This window comes from Rhodamnia argentea, chromosome 2 (assembly GCF_020921035.1).
Source record: "Rhodamnia argentea isolate NSW1041297 chromosome 2, ASM2092103v1, whole genome shotgun sequence".
NCBI lineage: Eukaryota > Viridiplantae > Streptophyta > Magnoliopsida > Myrtales > Myrtaceae > Rhodamnia > Rhodamnia argentea.
In genome coordinates, this window is record NC_063151.1 from 6926955 (window position 1) to 6949892 (window position 22938).

General features: G+C 41.1%; 3 protein-coding genes across 4 annotated transcripts; all 3 read right to left on the bottom strand.

The window, feature by feature from the left end:
- Positions 1-44: 44 nt before the first annotated feature.
- LOC115755083 (ubiquitin-conjugating enzyme E2 36) lies at positions 45-4840 on the bottom strand. 2 transcript variants are annotated; one of them, XM_048273586.1, is made up of 9 exons: positions 4760-4814; positions 4665-4727; positions 4128-4155; positions 3756-3842; positions 3116-3174; positions 1027-1068; positions 872-945; positions 559-656; positions 45-407 (listed from the first exon to the last, which is right to left on the bottom strand). In XM_048273586.1, exons 2-9 carry the CDS (start codon positions 4698-4700, stop codon positions 370-372), a joined length of 462 nt encoding a protein of 153 aa, XP_048129543.1. In that variant the 5' UTR covers positions 4701-4727; positions 4760-4814; the 3' UTR covers positions 45-369. The 2 variants fall into 2 exon arrangements, with proteins under 2 accessions (XP_048129543.1, XP_048129542.1); XM_048273585.1 differs by having other exon boundaries at positions 4665-4840.
- A 3561-nt stretch (positions 4841-8401) lies between these two features.
- Positions 8402-13423, bottom strand: LOC115755082 (dol-P-Man:Man(6)GlcNAc(2)-PP-Dol alpha-1,2-mannosyltransferase). Its single transcript, XM_030694358.2, has 10 exons — positions 13053-13423; positions 12050-12137; positions 11786-11945; positions 11361-11578; positions 10888-11183; positions 9858-9972; positions 9636-9774; positions 9108-9304; positions 8917-9006; positions 8402-8835 (listed from the first exon to the last, which is right to left on the bottom strand). Exons 1-10 carry the CDS (start codon positions 13340-13342, stop codon positions 8704-8706), a joined length of 1725 nt encoding a protein of 574 aa, XP_030550218.1. The 5' UTR covers positions 13343-13423; the 3' UTR covers positions 8402-8703.
- A 975-nt stretch (positions 13424-14398) lies between these two features.
- Positions 14399-20768, bottom strand: LOC115755080 (phosphoenolpyruvate carboxylase, housekeeping isozyme). The gene is made up of 11 exons (XM_030694355.2): positions 20515-20768; positions 20067-20259; positions 19383-19774; positions 19094-19178; positions 17930-18152; positions 17704-17807; positions 17493-17580; positions 16919-17073; positions 15788-16786; positions 15316-15702; positions 14399-14973 (listed from the first exon to the last, which is right to left on the bottom strand). Exons 2-11 carry the CDS (start codon positions 20235-20237, stop codon positions 14677-14679), a joined length of 2901 nt encoding a protein of 966 aa, XP_030550215.1. The 5' UTR covers positions 20238-20259; positions 20515-20768; the 3' UTR covers positions 14399-14676.
- Between the last annotated feature and the right edge of the window lie 2170 nt (positions 20769-22938).

Here is a 22938-nt window from a genome sequence, read left to right on the forward strand (position 1 = left end):
CTCCATCTGTACTGATTGGAGACAAGAAACACATGTAAGCATTGACGCCAATATTCACAGGTCTTGCATTTTAGAATTTCCAGATCGAAACAACACTTCCATATTAAGTCAAGCGAACAGATTATCTCCATCTGTACCGATTGGAGACAAGAAAGACATGTAACACTTCAACAATAGAGATTCACAGTACAAAGCTTCCAAGAATGAGGAAAGGAAAAAAATCGAACAGTCGCTTCAGGAGGCTCCGAGAATATAAGACTTTCGATCTTTCAACCATCAGTTCTTCCATATTCCAGTTTTGGATCGACAGGGAACAGCTTACACGACTTGTAGGTAATGTTACTTGAAAGAAGGCAAAATTTAATGCAGTCATGCACCGCTAGCATACAATCTGGTCCATTCCTTAGCTGCAGATTGCAAATAAAAGAGAGCAGAGGACAGAACAACATCAGTAAAGACAAACTCTCAGCAGTATCAACAAATGGTCTCAACGGTACATTATGCACCCAGATCAAGATCGGCAGCAGTGCCATATGAAAACAAACACATCAAGAATACCTGTTTCAACAGCTTCAGCCTCATTCGTCTTCCAGTGTTTGGCAATGTTCTCTGAAAGTGGATCATCAGGATTTGGAGCACTCAAGAGAGCTTGGATACTGCCAGAAAGGTTACACCAATAAGCATGAATGTCGGGACACAAAACAGTCTATTCAAACCGAATGATAACCAAATAATGCCCCGTCCATGAGAAGGTAAATGTTAAAAGCCAATTGAAGCTCCACAACACAGTCTAGAAAACTAGACTGAAGGTGAAGTTCTGAACAATCGATAGACATTTTCCAACCATAGTTTAGATGGAAATGACAATTACCTCAAAAGCACCGTCCTAATTTGAAGTGCAGGGCTCCATTTGTCTTTCAAAATGTCGAGGCAGATCCGCCCCAGCTTTTCAATTGACAAACAAAACCCAATAAGAAAGACAAAACAAGATGACCCTAGAAAAGAAAGATAATTTTCTTTTTTTACCTTATCGATGTTAGGATGATATATTTTGGTGAGGAACCGTACCTGTAAAAGAACAATCTCAAAAACTGAGGACCGCAACCAATGGGGAATAAACAGGACTACAGAAAAAGCAGACAGACAACAAAATTTTCCCTGAAAAAATGGTCCATGGACCAATGAAATTATGGGCCATCCAGAAAGTAACTTTTGTGTGGCAACAAAGACATAGGTCAACACAAAACTATAAGAGGAGATTTGTTAGCACCACATTTAGAAAAGGCTTGACAGTGTTAAACAATTGAACTTAGCAATTCCCAGTTTTATTTCCATTTACTGTTTGTGTGCATGGGAATGGGGGATGAGATCACATTATATACAGTCAATCAGAACACCTACTTTCTGACTAAGCATACATAAAAATTTCAGCTAACCCACAAGCAAAAGGGAGAAAACCCTAATGCTGTGTGACTAAATCATAAATTAAATATCTGAGCTGTCCTCCCAAGGACCAGATAGGTTGTCATAGATGGCAATGAATTCTTATAAAATCTCATACCAGATGGATAGCTATAGCATGCTATGAGTATAATAAACTTGGAGCACCACATAATTATATAGTAACAAATTTATGTTCGTATACTCGAGATGACAAGCCTTATTTGTGATATACCATATTAAGCAAATTACCACCAAATTTGGAATGTCTCGTTTGACAAAACCGCCACGTTAATAGCCGAATGTATACTAAGACGAGTTCGGATCATTGCTGTCGATAGTCCCGATACACAAATTAGTTACATGACTAATTTGTTGAGCAGACACTGGTAGAATAGGAAAATGTTCAATGCAAGAAGTCACGAACAATGCCATTGCCCAAACAGTTTGTGCACAAATACTAAAACCAGAAAGCAGGCTAATCATTGCATATCATATGCTCGTAACAATCACAATTACGGAATAATCCACTACTAGAGGGCCAAAGCTACAGAAACTTGTCCCCACTTTGGCCCCCGTTTTTTTTTTTTTATTTTTATATTTTTTTTTGGGGGGGTGAAGGTTGGGTGGGTGTGTTTGTTGGGGGCAAAACATTAAAGGTGAGAAAATTAATTCAGACATGCAAATAGATTAGATCTTCTTACTGGGATAAACAAGCAAGACTGCGTATGTAGTAATCAAGTAAACATAAAACGCGTTAATGATACAAAAATGTGCTGGCAGAAATGTAAATGGTAACTGAGATTTCAATTCTTTTATTAGTAAAGTATACACTTTGCTTCCATTACATTACAATTGTTGTGTTTCCACCTCTGGTAATTTTGCTTGAAGTAATTTCCTATTCGCATCTATTTAACTACGGTTAACTCGAGAGTCATTTTACCTTGGTTCAGTAGTACAATTATTTATTCTATGACGTCCTATTTCGATGTCACAAAAAGGTTCTTTGCAACGTTCGTCGTAAGAGATGCCCTTTCAATACTAGTCAGGACACTTTGCAAAACCAAAATTAACTTTCCAAGCAACTATGGGAGCTTTAACTTTGACCCTCTTTACTAATGTGTATATGGGACTTTATAAATTGAGAGTCAGGGTCGAATTGGTTGACTAGAGCTTGATGGGCATACAACCAAAATTTGATATGGTCAATTTGGGCAATTAAGAAAACTTAGGACAACAAATAAAACGCCAATGGCATCATGACTGCTGAAAATAATAAATAACAATAGTTATCACCACAAACAATAGAACATTCCTAATAGAAGATACCAACCAGTAGGGTATACTAGAATGAACTCGCTCAATGTAAGAAGATGTGATCCATAATCAAACCCAACTTGCTCATTCTAAGGTATGAATCCACATGTCAAGGTACAAATTCTTTGATTGGTAACTTGTTTCCTTCATCATTTTGAAACACACGAAACAACTGTCAAAGGAAAATGAGTTATCACCAGTGTTCCAACTTTACAGAGAATTTCTTGGCATTTCTGCAATGCCGTACCTCTGGCCCTCACCCCAGTTTGCTTTATATTCCCATGATCTAATTTGAAAGAACCATCAACCAAATCCAAGGCCAATTAAGCCGAAACTAAAGGACCAAAGGGATATTTACCTTGGGCGCCGCCATTGGGTATTCTTCTGGTAAGAATAACTCCAACTTGAAAACTCCCCCTGCCAAAAGGATTACAAACAGTTGAATGGATCAAGATAAGGAAGCGAAATAATAGAGATAGGAAGCCAGTGTACACTTATATGTCCCCTAAAACGTACAACGTATGAATCCGCTCGACAATAATCTATGCAGCCTATATCAACAGTTGTGGACGAACAGTTTTAACTATATCGCTCCTTTGGACTACATATCACATTACTTAGAAAGCCTAAGGGGAAATACAACTGATTGGTTGCTTAAAGACCTTGAAAATGTGACTTTCAGTCAAAAACGAAGACTTTTCCCAGAAATTCCAAGGTCAAAAGAGTAATGCCTGTAACTTAATAAACTATTAGCTGAACGCATAAGGACAGTAAAAGCCATTTTAGGTATGAGAAAACATCAAGAGCCATAGGTTATATCTAGCTCACTACTTCACCACCATCCATACCCAAACACAGGCAGCTCCGGCAGACATGCTGATATTCAAGCAAGAGCATGGACACCACAGCTGAACCTCAAAAGAAATTGATGCCATGCTTTACATGCACATCTGTGTGCACTCATCATTCCACCGCACAATTTAATTAGGAGTCAGTACCTTCATAAGGTGACTGAGTAGGTCCAAGAATCATCACATTGAAATATCGCATGTTGTCTTCTGAAGGTGAGGCGCTGATCCCTGGAGCTGTAAAATAGATCGGAGAAATTTCAATGAGATAGATACCCTCTCATTCCAACTATCAAAGTGCAACCAGAAAAACATGGTGAAGACAGATTACTATAACTTATATGTACCAAACAACAGTCTTCCAGTTCTCTAGATTGTGTCATTCCAAGGAAGATAATAAACCCTAATCATGTTTATGTATAGCCACTAAACCGACCAAATTTATTACTCTCCAGTGAGAGAACCCATTGCCCAGCATGTAGGATCCATGATAAAGCTAGAGTCAACAACGTAAAAGGTTACCTGGTTCGCTTAGGAGACGCTGTGTTTCCTGTGAAACATTGAAAAGATCCAGATAAGCAACCGTCGAAACGCAACAATTCGCATAGATTCATGTTGATACGGATCCCAAGTTGTTCACATAAAGCAGATTTGAGAGAAATTTTCTTTTTCCAGCCATTTCTCATGAACCATGTTTTCTCGGCAAAACAGGCATGCAATAAGCAAAACTAAACAGCAATGAAGCCAATTTTAAAAGAAGCTAGAGAGAGAAGCCAAAACTTATCATCTAAAGAGACGATACGCTGCAGGAGCGGGGGGGCTAAGTAAAACCCTAACGTCGAGCTATGACCGCCCAAGAAAACCTCAAAGCCAGATCATCCGGAATTGATCATCAACACACAAGACACGCAGTTAAACGAAGCCGAGCGAACACTAAGAAGCTTTGGAAAAGGACGCGATGCAGGGGGCGGATCAACATCTCGTATTCGCAAGAAGCTCGACACAGAGAGACGAACGAACGCCGATCGGGGGAAATTGAGAGAGGGATCGAAGCCAGACCTTGATGATTCGTCGAGGGAGGTTACTGTTCGCCATTGCTATAGAGAGAGAGAGAGAGAGAGACAGAGAGAGAGACAGAGAGAGAGAGAGAGACAGAGGTGCTCTTTGGGAAGAACACGCAGAAGCAATGGAAGTGAGAGCGAGGGCTTGGTTGATGAAGAAAATGCACTATCGAGCTGCTCCAATTTGCAAATGTCTTTTTGGCTTCGCCTTCTCGTCGACTTTACGTGCTGAGGTGGATTTTAGCATTTTAATTGGTTTTTATTTTATTTTCTTTTTTTGTTCGGTCGAAGGTTTTCTTTTTCTTTTACCACACGCCACCTCAGCAATGTAACGAAGATCATTTGAATTCCAATCAAAATATTTCGATTACGGAAAAAATGAAAATTTATTTACATATTAAAATCGAAATTAAATAAGATGGTTAGGAAGTTCACTACGATTCTATGACCGATAATATATTATTATTTGACGAATTTATGTTTGTTACTCGCGTCGAAAATTGATGTTTTCTCTTTATAGTCATTGCTAAAAAAAAAAAACAACAACATTAAATTGCTATATATGTAATGTAATACTAGCACTCGCTAGCAATATGCACATATACGGAATCCTATGACACTTGTCGACAAAGGGCCAAACGAAATCATCGATTGCATATACAAATATGCCGTCTATATGCTTACTTAAGGATGGCTTGGATAAATTTTCTGATTAGGCGAGGCTACAACCTAATATGAACAAGAGTGAAATCTATTTCTCTGGTGGGACCGACGAACTCCGTACACAGGCCGCTCAAGTTCTCGGTTTTCGGGAGGGCACACTACCCTTTCGATATCTTGGAGTACCCGTGATCTCTTCGAGATTGGGGAAGGAGCATTGCAACTCCTTGGTGAATATGATAACGGCTAAAGCGCGATCGTGGACTCATCGATTTCTATCCTTTGATGGTAGGCTATAGCTCATCGTGTCGGTCCTCCATGCGATTCATGTATATTGGGCGAGTGTATTCCTACTCCCCAAGTCGGTGTTAACCCGCATTGAACGGATACTTAAACGGTTTCTTTGGAAGGGCCCGAGATTGGGTGCGGGCGGAGCAAAAGTTTCTTGGGATAACGTATGCCTACCTAAGGAGGAGGGAGGCCTCGGTATTCGCAGGCTACGCGATTGTAATAGAGCGGCTATGCTCAAACACATTTGGATTCTATTCACCGATAAGGAATCCCTTTGGTGCCGATGGATCCATTCAACGTTCTTGAAAAATAAAAACTTCTGGATAGCAACTAAGCCAACGTTACGCTCGTGGTCTTGGAAAAAGATCTTGACCCTCCGCTTGGATTTCCAGCATATGTTCGGATGGCAGATTGGTAATGGCCGAGATGTATCTTTCTGGTTTGATCCCTGGCACCCTTGAGGACCTCTTAATAGATTCATCTCCGATATAGACATATACTGATTAGGTATTCCACGGAATGCTAAGGTGGTAGACTACTTCAACTCTCCTAACTATCTGCTGCAGATAACACGAGTCTTTAACTCCCGTCCCGAGCATCTCCCGTCTATTCATCACAATCGTCTTGATTGATTTATGTGGCTTGGCCATACCTCGGGTGCCTTTTCTGTTGTCTCCGCCTGGAATTCCATTCGACCTAAGGCGCAGACTATGCCATCGCACTTATTCATTTGGAACAAGACTCTAACTCCTCGCCATTCGTTCCATCTTTGGTCGATTACCAGAAATCGTCCGCCCACCCGGGTGATCTTATTAAACTATAAGCGTATATCAAATGCTACTTGTGCCTTTTGCCAATGCGGACCTGATAGTGTGAATCATTTATACTTTGCCTGCCAGTATCTTGGCTTCTTTTTGGGCAGCCAAATGTAACTTAGCCTGGGTAAATAGAAGTTGGAGTGAAAACTTATGTTGGTCCATGCAACACCTCAGCGGCCGGACATTCCACCAAGCCATTGCCCGTTTCTCATTTGCTGCTCTATGCCATATTATATGGAGGGAGAGGAACCATGCCCTATTTCGTAACCGACCTATCTTCATCCCGACCATCAAGATACGCCTACGGAAGATGGTCCAAGACAAAGCTCTGACCTTCAAACATGTGGAAGACACTCCTCCGAACAGAAGGATGCAAGCCACTTGGGGTATTGATCCGACAATCTTTTATGCCTAGAGAGGGTCATCCTAATAGTGTAGTTCTTATGTCCTTTTGGCCCCGATTGTTTGGCCGGGCTTCATTTTACATGTCGGGGACTTCACCCTGTTTTGGATCCACGACACTCTTGCACTCGTTATGACATTGCCAATGTCATCACGAGTGCAAGTCCCATTTTTGTAGTGTCGGGTTTCCCCTCCTTTGTATAGTTGCGCCTTGGTTAAAGTTAATATAATACTTACTTTTATAAATAAATAAAAAATCATCGATTGCAATGCAATGAAATGAAAAATGGAATCCTACCACTTTCTTTAATTTCAATCGGTAAATCTCGAAATCTGAAAGATCGATGGTCATTAAAATTAAGCAGATAAGTTCCAAGTGCTCATTAAAAGTCCAAGGTATTTTACATGTTACGATATTTGTAAAGGAATTATGATAAAAATGGCATGTTACGAATGTTGATTGGTCGTTTAAAAAAACTTCAATATTCCATCCAACTAACAACAAAAGATTTCTACCTTTTTTTCTTTTTCTTTTTTTGAGAGAGAAGCTACGGATTCGGAGAGGATCGTCAAGTCCATATGATCCCTTGGGCTTCGTATATCAAGAAGAAAACAAATACTCAAGTTCAGCCGATACGATATAATTTTTTTTCCGACATCGTCTCAGTATATTTTGATAATTAGAATTTTGGCAGGTGAAAATTGTTAAATCGACATAGAAAGGCGTGTTTATAAACAACTAAATACGATCCCAGGGAGATGGTACATGCACAACGGTGTAATCCTTTCGTCCTGCCGATGCGCAGGAGGATGCAACGAGCGTTTCCGCGGTTTCCCCAGCGTCGTTCCAACGCAAGCATCTCCCACCCGACTCCACTTCCTCATCCCATTCTCATGTCTAAACTCTTTGAAAAAGCATAGAGATCTTGTCGCCCAAGTATATACAACATAAAATAAGAATCTGGCCAACGCAGAAAGTGTCAAACTAATAGATTCTGTATCATTTATCATGTATCCAACCAAAGAAATTTTATGGTTTTTAATGCGCTGTCTTCTTTGACGCGTGAATTGAATTCATTACCTTTTCCACATCTTGTGTAATCCGTGCCTTTTAAGTATCAAAATATTGTTCATTATTTGTTTGACGAGACCTGTTATAATAAGGCAGTGAGCATCAACAGACGGAAACTAGTTGTTGCGAATGCGAACTCTGATGAACATCGAGACCGCAGACCTGCTTCACACAACCAACGAGAGCTCGACTCGGGACGCTCGAAGGATGAAGAACCAGAAACAAAGGCGTTAACACCGAGGGGAACAGTAGTCGTCAGAATGTGAAGACCTGCTTGATGCTTGGCTTGTCCGCTAGGTCACTCGTGGCGCAGCCATTTCTCATATGGAGCTCGATCATGTCGGTCCAGGCGGCCGAATATGGCCACTGGGCCAATAACTAAGTGACCCCAGAGCAAGATCTCCTAAAGATCCTAAAGATCGAAGTTCATTACAAATAGTCACCAAACGAAAATGTCACCCAAGCTCAGACTGCCATAACTCATCATTCGCATTCATGGGAATGGAAAATTGCATACAAACGAGGGACGAAGGTTCAATCAACGTCACATAAAAATCAGAGAACTAGTCTAATAATCTCTGTTGGTTCCCTGCAAGAAGATGCCCCACACAAAGCATGTCCGAAGTGCTAAGTTGTAATCGCTGTGTCTGCTAAGAGTAAGGCACATATCTCTCTCAACACATCTACGAGGTCAGTAAGAAGGGCTTAACAGGTATGACCGTCCGGCCTTGTCCCGAAAAAATAAAAACCAAGAACCATGCCGAAGACATCCATCTCTTTTCCTGCCACTCGAATCAAGTCCTTATTCTTTTAAGAATCTTGTACATGCCAAAGACATTATTCACGTGCCACCTATATGGAATGAAAAAGGACCTGTACTTGGCAGGTGAGAGCTCTCTGTCTAGATAAGGCAACGCCGCTATGACCTGAAATAACCACAATATTAGCATTTCCTAGAGGAAGCAGTGCACAGACCCAACTTGCAAGAACGAATACCAGCACTATACCTCCCATGTGGACAAATCACTCCCACGTGTAGGGTAAGGTCGGTTAAGCTGCAACTCCACGAGAAAAGTGCAAACATCAAGATCCTGGAGCTGTAACATATGCAGGCATTTTTTCAGAGGGGATGAGGAAAAGTGAGCACTGACAGTGACAAGAGAACAACAGACTAATCTACAAAGAGAAGTGTCATTACATATTGCTGATCTGATGCCTTGTTTTTATCGTTGAAGTAGGGTGGTGCGGCTGCAGTCCCCCCAAGGGTTGAATTGAATGGAAATGGTAGCAGACCCCTAAACCCATCATCAATCCACCTCACCTCACCAATGAAAGGAGGGACGAAAAAAGAAGAAGGGAAGCGGTGCCATTCACTACCAACACATAACACAGATCCTGCAATGATGGCAATGAAACATACAAGGTGAACGGTGCTTCCAGAAAACTTGAAGCAGGATAACACTGCAGGCTATTGTTGGAAGAAAAATCCACCATCATAAAGGAACGACTTGGGTAACTGAAATGAGGTTGGGCAGAAAGTCCAAACAAACAACAGGAAGCATAATCTTTAGAAAGGTTTGTGCCAGGGGCATTAGATTGGGACTAATGAGTTCAAAAACTACCATAAACAACGTCCCAAAAGTTATGCTTTTGCTAGATAATATGTAAAAAAGTTTCAGCTAGTTCATCATTAAAAAAGGCAATAAAATAGATGCCTGTGCCTCACCCATCCCTGCATCTTCATGGTGTTCCAGGAGCTTGTAGATTTCTACAGGAGCAGAGTAACCATGAATCAAGGAGAATGTTCTAGCATGGGAGGCACATAATATGAGGCCGAGAACAGCAGGTCTGATGTATTTAGAAACCTGAAGGCAGTTGGAGAACTGTTGCTCAATAATCAATCATAGAAACTTTCATGAAGAAAATTACTATTCTAACAGAAGCTCACCGAAACAAGAAGAGAATCATCACGTGGATCATATTTGTCTCGGAAAAGATCAGGAAAGCTATCAATAAGAGCAGACGCAGCAACACAGACTAGGGGGTATACAGGGTAAAGAAATCTGCCAAGAAATTAAAATGGCTCTTCATCATTCACCTGCAAGATAAGTATTGACAGGCACATACAGAAGTAGATCATTTATGACAGTAGAATCTGCCTTGTAGGACAGGGCACAAACACCCATAGAGAGTCAAGGTGATACTAGGCCAAGGTATTTGGACAATCAATTAGAATGATGGACAAGAACCAGGTGGCCCATGAACTATTCAAAAGTTGAGCATTTGAGTACTTCATCACCAGCCTACCATTCAAATTCTCTATTTATATGCATGAAAGAAATAGAACCATACTGCCCAATAAGATACCTTGTATAGCTCCAGTTCTGAAAATTACTACATCCCACCAATTGAGCGGGCATTGTATACCTTAAACCAACAATCAAGTTTAAAGCCCTTGAATAGTGTTAGAATGCAGAATTTTCACTTTCACTGACACAGTTCTATCTGCCACCTGAAAAACGATTTGATTCCAAATCATAGAATAAACGCTGAACCACTTCGAAATTTTCGCTCATCAACTTGACATTCAAACTCAGAGAGGAAAGCAAGCCTAAGCATGACAATGAGATCGCTTTTTGACAAAGAAGTGACTGGTCCAGGTTAAAAAAAAAAAACAACTACATGCAATCAAGGATATCAACAGCCAGCAGTTTTCTAAAGGAAGAGTAGAAATCACTCTGCATCTTTGTTTTTTCCAACCCTCTACGCTTTCAAATTTCTTCACCAAACAAATCAAAAGAAAGGGGACTGAACCTGTTTTCCAAATCCAAGTGGAGGAGAAAAACAGGAAAATAAGACTATGGATAGCCGTCACAAATCTCACTGCGCACTTGATTTGCATAGAGCATCCAAATCACACACAGAAAGAAACAAAAGAAGTAAAAAAAGGACAAATTTATGTATAGTACAAACCAAACCTTTCTTCCTTGTGGGGCTGCCAAGACATGAACCCTAGCCAAATATATAAAGGTGAGACAACAACCAGCAGCTCTGGAGAATATTTTTTCCTCGCCAAAGGAAAGATTGCCAGGAAAAGCAATGCGAGAACAAAACAAAAGTTGAAATTGTTGAATCCATTCCTCAGATAGAAAAGAGGCCCTTCAGTTCCATATAAATGACTCTCACCACCTCCCAGGACATTATACTGCAACAGATTCAACACAGAAGACACCCACCTGCCGTAGTAGCAGTAATCGACATACAGCGAGAGTGCCTGGGTATTAATCGATCATTTATACCACAATTAGTAAGGACATGAGCACAGGATAGTAGAACTCAGCTTGAAACTATAGTTGATGACTCATCCATGGGGCAAAATTCTTCTGTATTCCATCAAACTTAATTATTCACTCACAATGTACTTTGGGAAAAATAGAAAAGAGACACTCACGAGGAGAACCAGAGAAGTGATTGCTCCAGCAAGAAATGCCTGTTTGAATCTTCTAGCCAAAGAGTAGATTGTCACAGGCAAAAAGGCCAAGATCGAGAATGGCCAGCCAAGAATCACCCCCGAAGCAGCAACTCCAACAGCAAAAGCGGGCTTGTCGAGAAGCAGCAGCCCAGAGGAGAGAGACATGGCATACATGGCGAATGAACTTGGCAAGAAACCTGCAAAACACATCCAGATTCTTGAAAAAGAAAAATTTGGGGGAGCGATAGTAGCATTTCTTAGTTCATGTATGCCGAGAATGACATAATGATAATAGGCTAATAGAACGCAATGTACCATGTAAAGAGAACTGCAAAAGGACGCGGCCACCAGAGAAACTAAATTAAAGACATGTCCAAGAAACAGAATAGGAAAGATCCACTAACTTGTGCTTGCAAAGAAACAACCACTGGTTAAGCAGAGCATTGCAAGAGCATAAGACGCAAGGCGCTTCCCATATTTTCTGGACAAAGCTACCACCAAAACTGCATCGGCAATGGCAGAAAGAAGTCCAAGAAAGAACCGCACAGCATAGAAGACTCTAACCTAGACAGTGGAGGAAGCATGAGCGAAATTAGTAGGGTAAAAAAGGATCCTACGGAAAGCACAGTATATCTTAATCATCTGAAAAGTATCAGCAATGGTCTCACTTTTTCATCACCAAAAAACAGCGAAGCTGGTCGTCCAACAAACTCGTGGAAGATAATGTACAAATATGACCGGAGTGCGAATTGGGAACTGCAATGAGAATGTAATAGGAGACCGACCAATAAGTATAGCAAATGATATTGAAGACGTAAAAATCATGTCAAGCACCATAGTAATTTAGCAAAGAAAGAGCATACAAAAGGGTGCTTCACCAAAAGCAAGAGAAAAGGTTACGGTCTATTGGATTTAGAGGAGGTAGGACTTGCCAAAAGAACAAACAATCAAACTAAAGTAGAATCTATCCACAAAAATAAATAAATAAATAAATAAAACGATGCCTCTGTTGCAAATACGCAATTGGAGCTCAATGTGTGACATATCACTCTTGCTTCTCCTCAGCTCATCTTACTCCAACCTAGGTTGAGAAAACGTGTAGCTCTTGTAGTTCCTTGGCTATTTTATTCCAGTCCAGGTTGCCAAATTGTTTCTTTCCAGCATAAATGCAGTATAAAAGTCAAAGAATTGGGAGAGATGAAGTCCTTAATCTCCTACACTACATACTTGATTGAAGCTAACTTTTTTTAACACATCCAGCCACATTGGCCAATTCACACACGACTCACAAACGACAGCTTTGTGCTTTTCATTCTCAACGCAGAAATCAGCAGCAATCCTGAACAGCAGACGCAGCACAAATCATACTACTCCAAACATTCCAATACATTCATGTCAAGGCTGAAAAGCCAGTTCACACAAGTTTGAAGCAGGACACATAATAAGTTTTGCTATCACCTTACACTTCCATTCAACCGAAGCTAACTTAAACACCATATCGCCGCAACACTCAGTAAACTCACTCGCAAACAGCAGCTAGCGTTCACACGACAATCACGAAACAGACAACTCCCATGCTGACCTAACGAAAGCACAACACACATCCGAGCACTCCACATTTCACAGGAAGCTAGCCAAGAACAAGGAGGCTCGAGCTTCAATCCAGCTAACCTGTACTCCCAAGTCTGGAAGCCAGATTTGTAGAGGAGATAGTGTAGGGGCTCCCAGTAGTTGAACACCTCGTCGCAGTCGTGGATGATGTTGGAGGTGGCGCTCATGTAGCGGAGGAGGGCTAGGGCAAACAACGGCATGAGCCACCCCAAGCCTTTGTCGTCCTCCGCCGCTCCGCCGGCCGACGATCTCCTCGCCGGCTTATCCCATTTGGAGTAAGAGGTCGAAGGTGAAGGCGAAGCTGATGGATCGGAGGGTAGCGGGCGCCTCTGCCGCGTCGAGAGAGCCATCGCTTCGGCCTGAAGTCTTCTCCAGTTCTCGGTTATTAGTTTGAAGGGTGAAGTGACGAAGGAAATCGGAAATGAAGAAAGTAGGAAAGTAAAAGTGGAGCTGCATGACCACGTGAGTGCCACGTGATTCAAAATGAGCTTTGACCTATACAGTACGGTCTTTCCGCTAAGGCGGAATTTATAAACCTTGAATTTGAGAAAAAAATCATGAATTATTGCGATTTAATAAAGCTGAAAACAGAGAAGACACGAAAAGATTGTTAAGAAAAAGGGGTAAAGAAAATTTGTTTCGTGTGTTTATTCTTAGAATTAACGGTCGATAAGTATGCAATTAAGTATAATCGAGTGACCACTCTATACTTAGTTCAATTCAACTCAACTCGATCGTGAGAGGCATAGTATTCGACTCGAGCTAAATCTCTCAACCTATTCGAGCTCAATCTCTTAAGCTCTAACTATACTCGGTTTCGTTTTCTTGGATACGAGACGTTTATCATAGCGGCCGATAGGTTCATTATCGTACTTAAATCGCAAATCAAAATTATTCGATTTAAATCGCAAATAGAGATTATCTGTACCATACGGCCTTTCCGTAAAATTGGACTTGATGCCTTGAATTTGAGACAAATCGTTAATTATTACGAGTTCTTTTTTGTCGAAAAATTATTACGATTTAATAAAAACAAAAATCAGAAAAGCTAGAAAGATTCTTAATAAAAACGAGTAAAGAAAATTTGTTTTTTGTATTTATTCTTGGAATTAACGGTTGATAAACACGTAATAAGTAACCAGCTCTACTCGATTCGTCGGGTACAAGATGAGTAGGATCATTATCGTACCTGAATCACATATAGAGGTTGTCCGACACATCTATCAAAATCTTTGAAATCACTAACATCAGGACCAAACTCGAGAACATTGATGGAGTTGTAATTCGAACTAAATTATCCCATAATTACCTCGGTTGAGGCAATCATGTCGGAATTACCACCCAAGAGTCCATTTCGGTTGATATACTCGAGATTGTTTCCATTGTGGCTTTTGAAACAAAGCATGGAAATCAGAAGCTGGTGACTGAGGGTTATTCTCTGGAAACCCAAAAGGGCCCAGGACTAGTCTTATACAGTCCGTTCTTAAAATAAGCGAGGAAGTTGACCTGCTAAAAAGGTCAAAACTTGGCAACCTGATCGGCATAAGCTCGCCCAGAAATTCCACCCGAAGGTGTATAATTATACAGCATCAGCTTCAGGTGTGTTTAGCTTAGAATTTTCTGGGAATAAAGCTTTTGAAATGAAACAGACGAGAGAAAATAAACGGAGATCGTCCCGTTTTGTTTAGCCGGTGTTCTGCATGCCTGCAGCAATACCCTTCATGGTCAAGATGAGGGTATCCTCCAGGCCGGGGGCGTAGTCACTTGTCGGGTTCAACTTCACGAGCTCATCGGCTGGTTTGCTCGACTCCACGATCTCCCTAGAGATGTGAGGACGCAACTTCACATGGTAGGTTGGGTCTCGGATTCGTTTGAGCGTGTACGCTTGGCAAACGTTTAGGGTCGTGATGTATGAATCTCGGAGGCGCAGCCTCTGCTTCAGGTAGGGGTCCCCTTCCAGAAGGTCCTTGTGACCAGCAACCTAAAAAGAAGACACCATATGCATTTAAACGAGGAATGATCGCACGACAGGTAACACGCGATGCGTTCATTTAAAGAGGATCTAACAAATATAATGCAGCAGAAAATCAGGGAACTGAATATCAAACTAAACCAAGGATTTCTGGACCTATGAAGCTAGATTGAAATCCTACGAGAGGCAGGGTCGTGCTCCTCAATACTATTTGTAAAAACCCACTCCTTTCTTTTGGTTAAATTTTTTCTAAACAAAAAGAACTCGAGGGAAACAGGAGGAGATTAAGAACCATTACTCTCCGGAACAAAGTGTGAAAAGTGAGGAAAAGGAAATCCTTCAGAGGTTTACCCGGAGAAGAAGTTCCTTTGTTTCTTCATAATCAGACCTCAATCGCTCCCCGAACGACCAAAGATCTTCAGAGACAAGGAGCTTGTCATACAAGGCGGCTATTCCAGGATCACCCTTGGCAAACACCATTTCAACCAAGTCGACGGTGACTCTAAAGAAAGGCCACTCGTTGTACATCTCCTGCAGCATGTGCAGATTCCGAATGTCCTTCTCAATAACATGCTTGAATGCAGCCCCAAAACCAAGCCACACTGGAAGGTGAAACCTTGTTTGAGTCCATGCAAAAATCCAAGGGATTGCACGAAGTGACTCAATGCCTCCACTGGGCTTTCGCTTTGACGGACGGCTCCCAATGTTCATACGACCGTATTCCATCTCTGGGGTGGCCTAAACAATAAAATGAAAAGCAATTCATTACTTGTGTCGCATTTAAAAGAAGTAATGGAGTCGAATCAAGACGAGAATTCCATACAAGGCGAAAGTACTCGACAAAACGAGGCTCTTTGAAAACAATTGAGCGGTACGCGTCCGTAGCCACGATGGCCATCTCATCCATCAGCGCACGCCATTCAGGTTTTGGGGCATTTGGTGGGTGCATTCCGTGCTCTAGGGTAGCAGCAGTAAAACGTTGCAGGGTTCTAAAGCACAAATGCTCCTCTCCAAATGATTGCTCAATAACCTCGCCCTGGACAGTAACCCGAAGTGACCCGTGGATAGTGTCTGGTGGCTGAGACAATATGGCAAGATGGGTGGGACCACCTCCTCTCCCGACCGTGCCACCACGGCCATGGAACATAGTAAGCTTCACGCCATACTGTTTAGCAACTTTTATAAGCTCTTCCTGAGCCTTATAAAGCTGCCACGCTGCAGAAAAACGTCCAGCATCCTTGCCAGAATCTGAATACCCGATCATAACTTCCTGCTTGCCGTTGATCCGATTTCTGTACCAATCGATTGAGAAAAGCCGTGCCACAGCAGCAGGAGCAGCGTCAAGATCTGCAAGCTTCTCAAACAGTGGAACAACTCTCAGCGGTTGCTTCACATGGCACTCACGTTGTAAGAGCTCCACTGCCAGCACATCGGATGGAGCAGTGGCCATCGAGATGATATAGGCACCGAAGCTATCAGAAGGGAGCTCTGCTATGACATGAAATGTGTTTAGCACATCCGCGATTTCGTCGGTTTGAGGAAGATCAGGACCAAACAGCGGGCGCTTGCCGCTGAGCTCAGACAAGAGCCATTCCTGGCGCCGCTCTTCAGACCACTCCTTGTAGGACCCAATTTCCAAGTGCCTTGTGATCGCATCCAATACATCAGTGTGTCTGTCGGATTCTTGTCTGATATCAAGTTTGACGAGTGCGAAGCCAAAAGTGGAAACTTGTCTCAAGAAATCAAGAAGGGTTCCATCAGCTATTGTCCGATCACCACATGAGCATAGCGATCTGTAGCAAAGTTCCAGAGGTTCCAAGAACTACAAGAGGTAGCAAAACTGATCAGTAACGGTAGCTGTTCTAGATAGCCAGTTAAATTATAACATGCTGCATGTAATTAGAATTAAGAGCATGCAAGAAGACTTAGGTATATAAATGATCATCTAAACAACCTGCTCAACATTGGTGAAAGTTGCCTCTTCGGGGATGTCGGAGATACCATTCGATAATAACAGACGAGAACGTTCACGTGTCTGATACAGCTTATCCCTCAAGTCACCAAATATCACACGGTAGGGTTCATTTGGTGGTACTTGTTTCCAGAACTCTATACCAAGACACAGAAGGATGATCATTAAATCGGCCAAGAAACTGAAGAAAGGTAAAATGCAATTAAAGGAAGCAGAAACTCGAATCACTGGCGACGGCATTAGAGTAGCTTAGCTATAAATATGTGAGGACCGTTTTAGTCATGTTTTGGTGGGGACAATACACAGTCGTGGATTTAAGGTCTTCAATATAGTTCAAAAAATAGTCAGAACCATCAAAGCACCTGCCCTTCAGGAAGTTACTAAAAAATATGTAGAACGATAATACTGAAGGAATTAAAAATGTCTGTTATGTTCTTGTTTCATACAGTAAGGGGGGAAAATATTCGCAAGAACCAGATTTAATAGAAAACATTAAGCAGGAGAATCGTCAATTGTAATTCAAAAAGACCTTATCATAGAATCCAGAAACTATTACCTATATAGTGTTTTGCATCTCTCCTTGAAGATCTATGGAGTTCATCCGCACGAACACGTAACTCATCACTGCAACGCCACATAGACAACTGCACCAAAAGGATGATAATTCAGAGAACTTTTTGGTAGTATGCATCTTAAGTCGATATGCGTATAATTATCAAGCATATATAAGATTTAAACAAAAACCAGATGTGGATCCCATCTAGCACCTCAAACATAAGATCTTCAATTTGGGAATAGTACAAGTTGGCAGCCATCATTCTAGCTAATAAGCAAACGTCTCTCGTGACTTCAGGGGTTACTCTTGGATTACCTGAAATACACAACTCATCCACCTTCGGAGAGAGAGAGAGAGAATAGCAAAAGTTATCTAGAAACTAAAATTTAGAACTTCTTAAACCAGCAAAGTGCTTATTCCTATATAGAACATCATACCGTCGCGATCACCACCCATCCAGGAAGAAAATTGAATAAGAGGTGCATTATAAGGAACACGCTCATTGATTCCTATGTTCTTCAAAGCTGTGTCAACCCGGCGTAAGAACTTGGGAACACCCTTCCAGATGGTTTCATGGAAATAGCTCATTCCAGCTCTCATCTCATCTTGTGGAGTCGGAGCAGTCCTTCGGATTTCATCTGTACGGAACGCAGCTTGTATCTGTGCAGGGTCAAGAAAATTCAGAGCGCAGAGGATAAAAGCACCATGGTGATAGTTCAAGAAATGCATTTAGGTTCTCAACTTTAGTGGAATTTCAACAGATAAGATTCCACTTCAATCTAAATGAAACAATGAATCACTCAAAGTCCAGATAACATGATGTACATGAGGAACTGCCAGTGAAACTTTCACTAGTGTACAAGAACGAGCATTGTTGCATATTGTGTACATGAGCATCTAGAATAATCCAGAAACAATGAGCAAACTTCATGATTTTGGAAAGGGGTAAGAACATCCCACAAAAGCCATTCCTTTTCATCCACTCCAATATTCACAGGCACAAGTAAATTCAAGATCCAACAATCCCCATATCTTTCACCGTTGATATGGGTAATTTTATTTTTGGCAAGTAACTAACAACTCATATCAATAGTTGAGGAAGGGGCATGTGTAAACAAGTTATACAGCATCTGCAGCTAGGATATCCAAATAGAAAACAACAAATAGATAGAGAAAAAGAGAAAAACTCTGGGTTGAGGGAGATAATTGATGACAATAAACTTGCTTTGCTTCATTCTACTCTGTTTGGGTGGAGTTTCAATGTTTTCAAAAAATAATGCAAGATTTTGATTGTTTACATCCCAAAACTACATTCCACCAAAGATCTGGATGCATGAGGAACCGGTAAACCCCAAAAGATACCACATCTTAACTTACTTCTTCCCTCAACTTCAAATTACCCACCACTAGTACAGTTCTCAACATTCAATTGATCGAAGGCAAAATAGTTCCATCATGCAGTTATTTAACAAACACTCAAGTCAATAGAGAGTGAAAGGAACAGTAAAAACAAGGTCAGTGGAAACACATATAACAGACTTGATTACAAGAAAATACCAGTAAAGCAGAATTCTAGTGCGAGGGAGAAAAGTATTAAATACCTCTCTCTGAAGTGCTTCATCAAGCTCCTGCTTGTCATCAGGAGTGATGTCTTTAGCGTAGAGTTGGGCCAAACAATCTCGGATTCTGGGCATGATAGCCATAGGAAACAATCAAATGACAGGATCCTCTCAAATAACATGGAGTATCACTCGATGGAGTTGAAACTTCAGACCAAGAGCGAAAAATCGGTTTTGCAATAAGGTTATTAAACAATCAGAATTGCCAAATAAAATATAGAACAGATGATAGAAGTCCGAGCTGCCCATATTAAAGGGATAGAGAGCAGACCTTCCATGCTTCTGAAGCAAAGATCTTCGCACTGACTGCGTAGGATGAGCAGTCAAGACAAGATCCACTGTTTGATTCTTAAGAGCATCAAATACTTCTTCAGGAGACTTCTTCAGCTGCACCACAAGCCTCTTGAGCGTCTCTTCGATGTCCGACTCAGTTGTGGCATTGTTCTCATCAGCAAAATCCCCCTTCTTCAACTTGTTACGCCTACGGTAAGCAATCTGAACCTCCTCAGCTAAGTTTGCCAAGTTAAGCATGTTGGAGAAAGATTTGGAAACAACAATGGAATCGCCAGGATCCAAACTGGTCAAAACATTTCCCAGCTCCTCCAGCTTTTGAGGATCATGTTTGCCTTCATACTCAGCAGAAAGCTCATAGCACTCTTGCACCTAAACATCACAATTTATATTACAGAAAGCCTCTCCTTCGCAGATTCTATAAAGTACGCAAGATTACTATTAATAAACAGAAAAGACCAGATTGATGAGAACCATAAACGATAAGGAATAAAATTGTCACCAATAAGCGGAAGGAAAAAGTGAATATTCACTGGATGCTAAACTAGGCAATGGAATTTACAGAATTCCAAACATTCAACTCCAGATTACGACAAAAATATTTTGCGTTCCTAGTATCCTGTTCCATTGCATATCGGCAGAACAAACAGTGAACACATCGTACCGTCTCCTTGAGATCTTCGCCGTGCAAGTCCTGAAGAATATCGAGGAACCGATCCAGCAACAAGGCGTCGTACTCCACCAATTTGTCATCCTCGCTCACCTTCGACGGAACCAGAAGCCTCAGTTGCGCATCGATGGACGCCAGCTTCTCCAGGTTCCGATTCGCCGCCATCCCTCGATTCGAGGCCCCGTCACTACGATCACCGAAGAAAACCCAGAGAATTTATAGAAGGGCCCTAAACTTTTCATCACAGGCACACAGAATCAGATCAATCAAAACCCATATGGCAATCAAATCTGAGATCCGGTAGTCCGGGAAAAAATCAATGCCGATCGGTCGGGAAAACGGAGAATCCATCACAGTCTCGACAGTGTAAAAAGATTGCTTCCTTTTCGGGACGCAGATATGGAGAAATGGGGATTCACAGTTCTGGGTAGACAATATGTACCTGATGTGAAGCGACTGAGACTGAGATTGGAGAGAGAAGGAAGAAGAAGAAGAAGAAGAAGATCGATGGAGGAATCAGTAGCGCATGCGAGAAGAGAGAAGTGCGAAGTGTGAGATCCAGAGGAGGGCGCAGAATGGCAATTTATAGACAAAGTCTCGGATCAGAAAGCCCCGTCGAAACTCAGAAAGTCGCTGCTATCTTTCTCTCTCTCTAAAAATCTGCATGTGGGCTTGTCGTTTCTCTCTCTGTTCGGCGTAACATATGTTCGCTCACGAGGCATGCAAAAAAAAAAAAACAATACACACGCTCGCTCTCCCTTGTTTCTCTCTCTAGATTCCGAGATTTCCTGAGCGGGCGTCGTTGATGCGTCCGACGTGGAATTTCCTCCTGGGGATCAAACCTTCCAATTAGGCGCGGGCTTCGATGATGCGTCCGACGTGGAATTTCCTTCTGGGGATCGATCGAAATCATCGAACCTTCCAATCGCGGATGGCCAATATATATAATTATTTATATAAAAAATTTATATATAAATATAAAAAAAAAAAATATCAAAACAAATGTTGGATTCAACGTTGTTTTCCCATCCCGATCTCTTTTTCGAGATTTGGTTTTTTGTTTTTGGAAATTTTTAAAAGCTTTTTACTGCGGTTGTTTTTTTGGTTCGTTTCGATTGAACATTTTGGTCAAGCCCTTTGCGTATGTTTTTAATGGCATAATTTATTGCAAATTTAGTGCTGATTAAATTAAGCACGTAATATACGATTAAAAAAAAATTTAACACTAATTGCGGATGGTGAAAAAGAAAAAAAATCAAAACATATCGAATTCAACGTTGTTTGCCTCCCGATTCTTTTGTCCGGGGGGGAAATAAAAGCTTCCGCCATGGGTTCGTTTCGATTGAATTAATTCCCCTTGGTTTTTGGGGGAAATGCAAATTTAGTGCTGATTAAATTAAGCACGTAGTACACTAAAAAAAAATTTAAGCACGTAGTATGGGAAAAAAATAATTATTTGGGTGCGATGTTAGATTTGGAAAATGATCAAAGGGAGTCTATGGTGGTTATGTTATATAACAACTAAAACTAAAAGCTGCTTTTGGTTGTGAAACTAGGAGTGGCCATGGCAACGCTTATGCTCCGAACAAAAGTTGATTATCCTATTTCTGAAGAGAATTACATTATTTTTACTCCTTTAAGTGGTTTCAAAATTACTTTTGGAGTAAAAAAATGAAGTCGCATAACCAAACAGATTTCTGCTCTAGAAATTGCGTTACCAAAACGGATTTTTGCACAAGAAGCACTTTTGAAGCAAAAATTCCGCTCCATAAGTGTTGTCATGCACGCTTAAATTTTTTTTTATTTTTGGGTCGTTTGAACCCGAACCATCTCAAAAAGTTTTTTACGGGTCTGTTTTGGAGAGCACGGAGGAAAGGAAAAGGGGATGTAAAATTTTAAAATTCCCCTCCTCGCCTCCTCACATGAATTTCGTAATTAAACATACTTTCACGGCTGGCTCTTCATTTTTCTCCCTCGCCCTCCTTCCCAAACAAAGCAAAAGTTATTAGCCAATCGGAATCATCATGTATTTGCAGCGTTGTAAGTCGTTTTCGTGATTATCTAGGGTACGAGAGATGGAGGATCAATTGCCATATTATTGAGAAATTTAGTAAGTATTATGGTAAACAAAAATAAAAATAGAAATAACCCGGAGTGCCCTTTTTATGCGTGGGGTTATTGCATAATTTTTCAATTAAACGATGGAGATGGGACTGCGATGATCTTAGAGTGGACGGTTTTTTTCCGTTGAAGGATTGTGGAAAAACCGTACAAAAAGAGGGACTAGCTGTTGATATTGCCGCCGCCCTGAGCAGTAAGGTCAATGCATGTGAATTATCAGACACCACGTGGGGTTCACATGATCAAACGGATCGTATGTAACAGGATTAAATAAGTGGATGGGAATAAATAAAGTCCGATGGCAAAAAATGTAGCTTTTGTATTAGCATGAAAGATTATTTTTTTATGATGGGATGAGTCCAATGATGAAATTGGACTCACTCTATATTAGAACCATGCCTTTGTTACAAGTTGTGATCGGATGAATCTAATGATGGAATTGGAATTAAACTAACTAAAAGCATGTCTTCTTTGTTAGTTGGAGACTAAGAACCTCTAGTTGGAGGACTATCTAGGGAACGACATAACTTCTAATGTAAGAGGAACCCTACAAAATCAATCAATGCCTTTATGTAAATAATTTAGACATTCGTTGTACTTTTTAATGCTTGTATAATGAGAGAAAGACCGTAAAAAGGAAGGCCTAGCTGTTGATATTGCTCCCGTCTTGAGCAGTAAGGCCAATGCATATGAGCCGTTAGACGTCACGTGGGGTCCACATGATCCAACGGATCGTTTGCATTGG

Coding starts and splice junctions, on each gene's coding strand:
- LOC115755083 (XM_048273585.1), bottom strand. CDS start 4,700: ATGGCGAACAGTAACCTCCCTCGACGAATCATCAAG. Junction 4,156..4,664: donor TCCCTCGACGAATCATCAAG/GTCTGGCTTCGA, acceptor AATGTTTCACAG/GAAACACAGCGTCTCCTAAG. Junction 657..871: donor ATTAGGACGGTGCTTTTGAG/GTAATTGTCATT, acceptor CCTTTCTGGCAG/TATCCAAGCTCTCTTGAGTG.
- LOC115755082 (XM_030694358.2), bottom strand. CDS start 13,342: ATGGCTCTCTCGACGCGGCAGAGGCGCCCGCTACCCTCCGATCCATCA. Junction 12,138..13,052: donor TTCCAGACTTGGGAGTACAG/GTTAGCTGGATT, acceptor TTCTCATTGCAG/TTCCCAATTCGCACTCCGGT. Junction 9,973..10,887: donor CAGCCCCACAAGGAAGAAAG/GTTTGGTTTGTA, acceptor ATTTCTTGGCAG/ATTTCTTTACCCTGTATACC.
- LOC115755080 (XM_030694355.2), bottom strand. CDS start 20,237: ATGGCGGCGAATCGGAACCTGGAGAAGCTGGCGTCCATCGATGCGCAA. Junction 19,775..20,066: donor GCGAAGATCTCAAGGAGACG/GTACGATGTGTT, acceptor TGTGATGTTTAG/GTGCAAGAGTGCTATGAGCT. Junction 19,179..19,382: donor TTGCTTCAGAAGCATGGAAG/GTCTGCTCTCTA, acceptor TATCATGCCCAG/AATCCGAGATTGTTTGGCCC.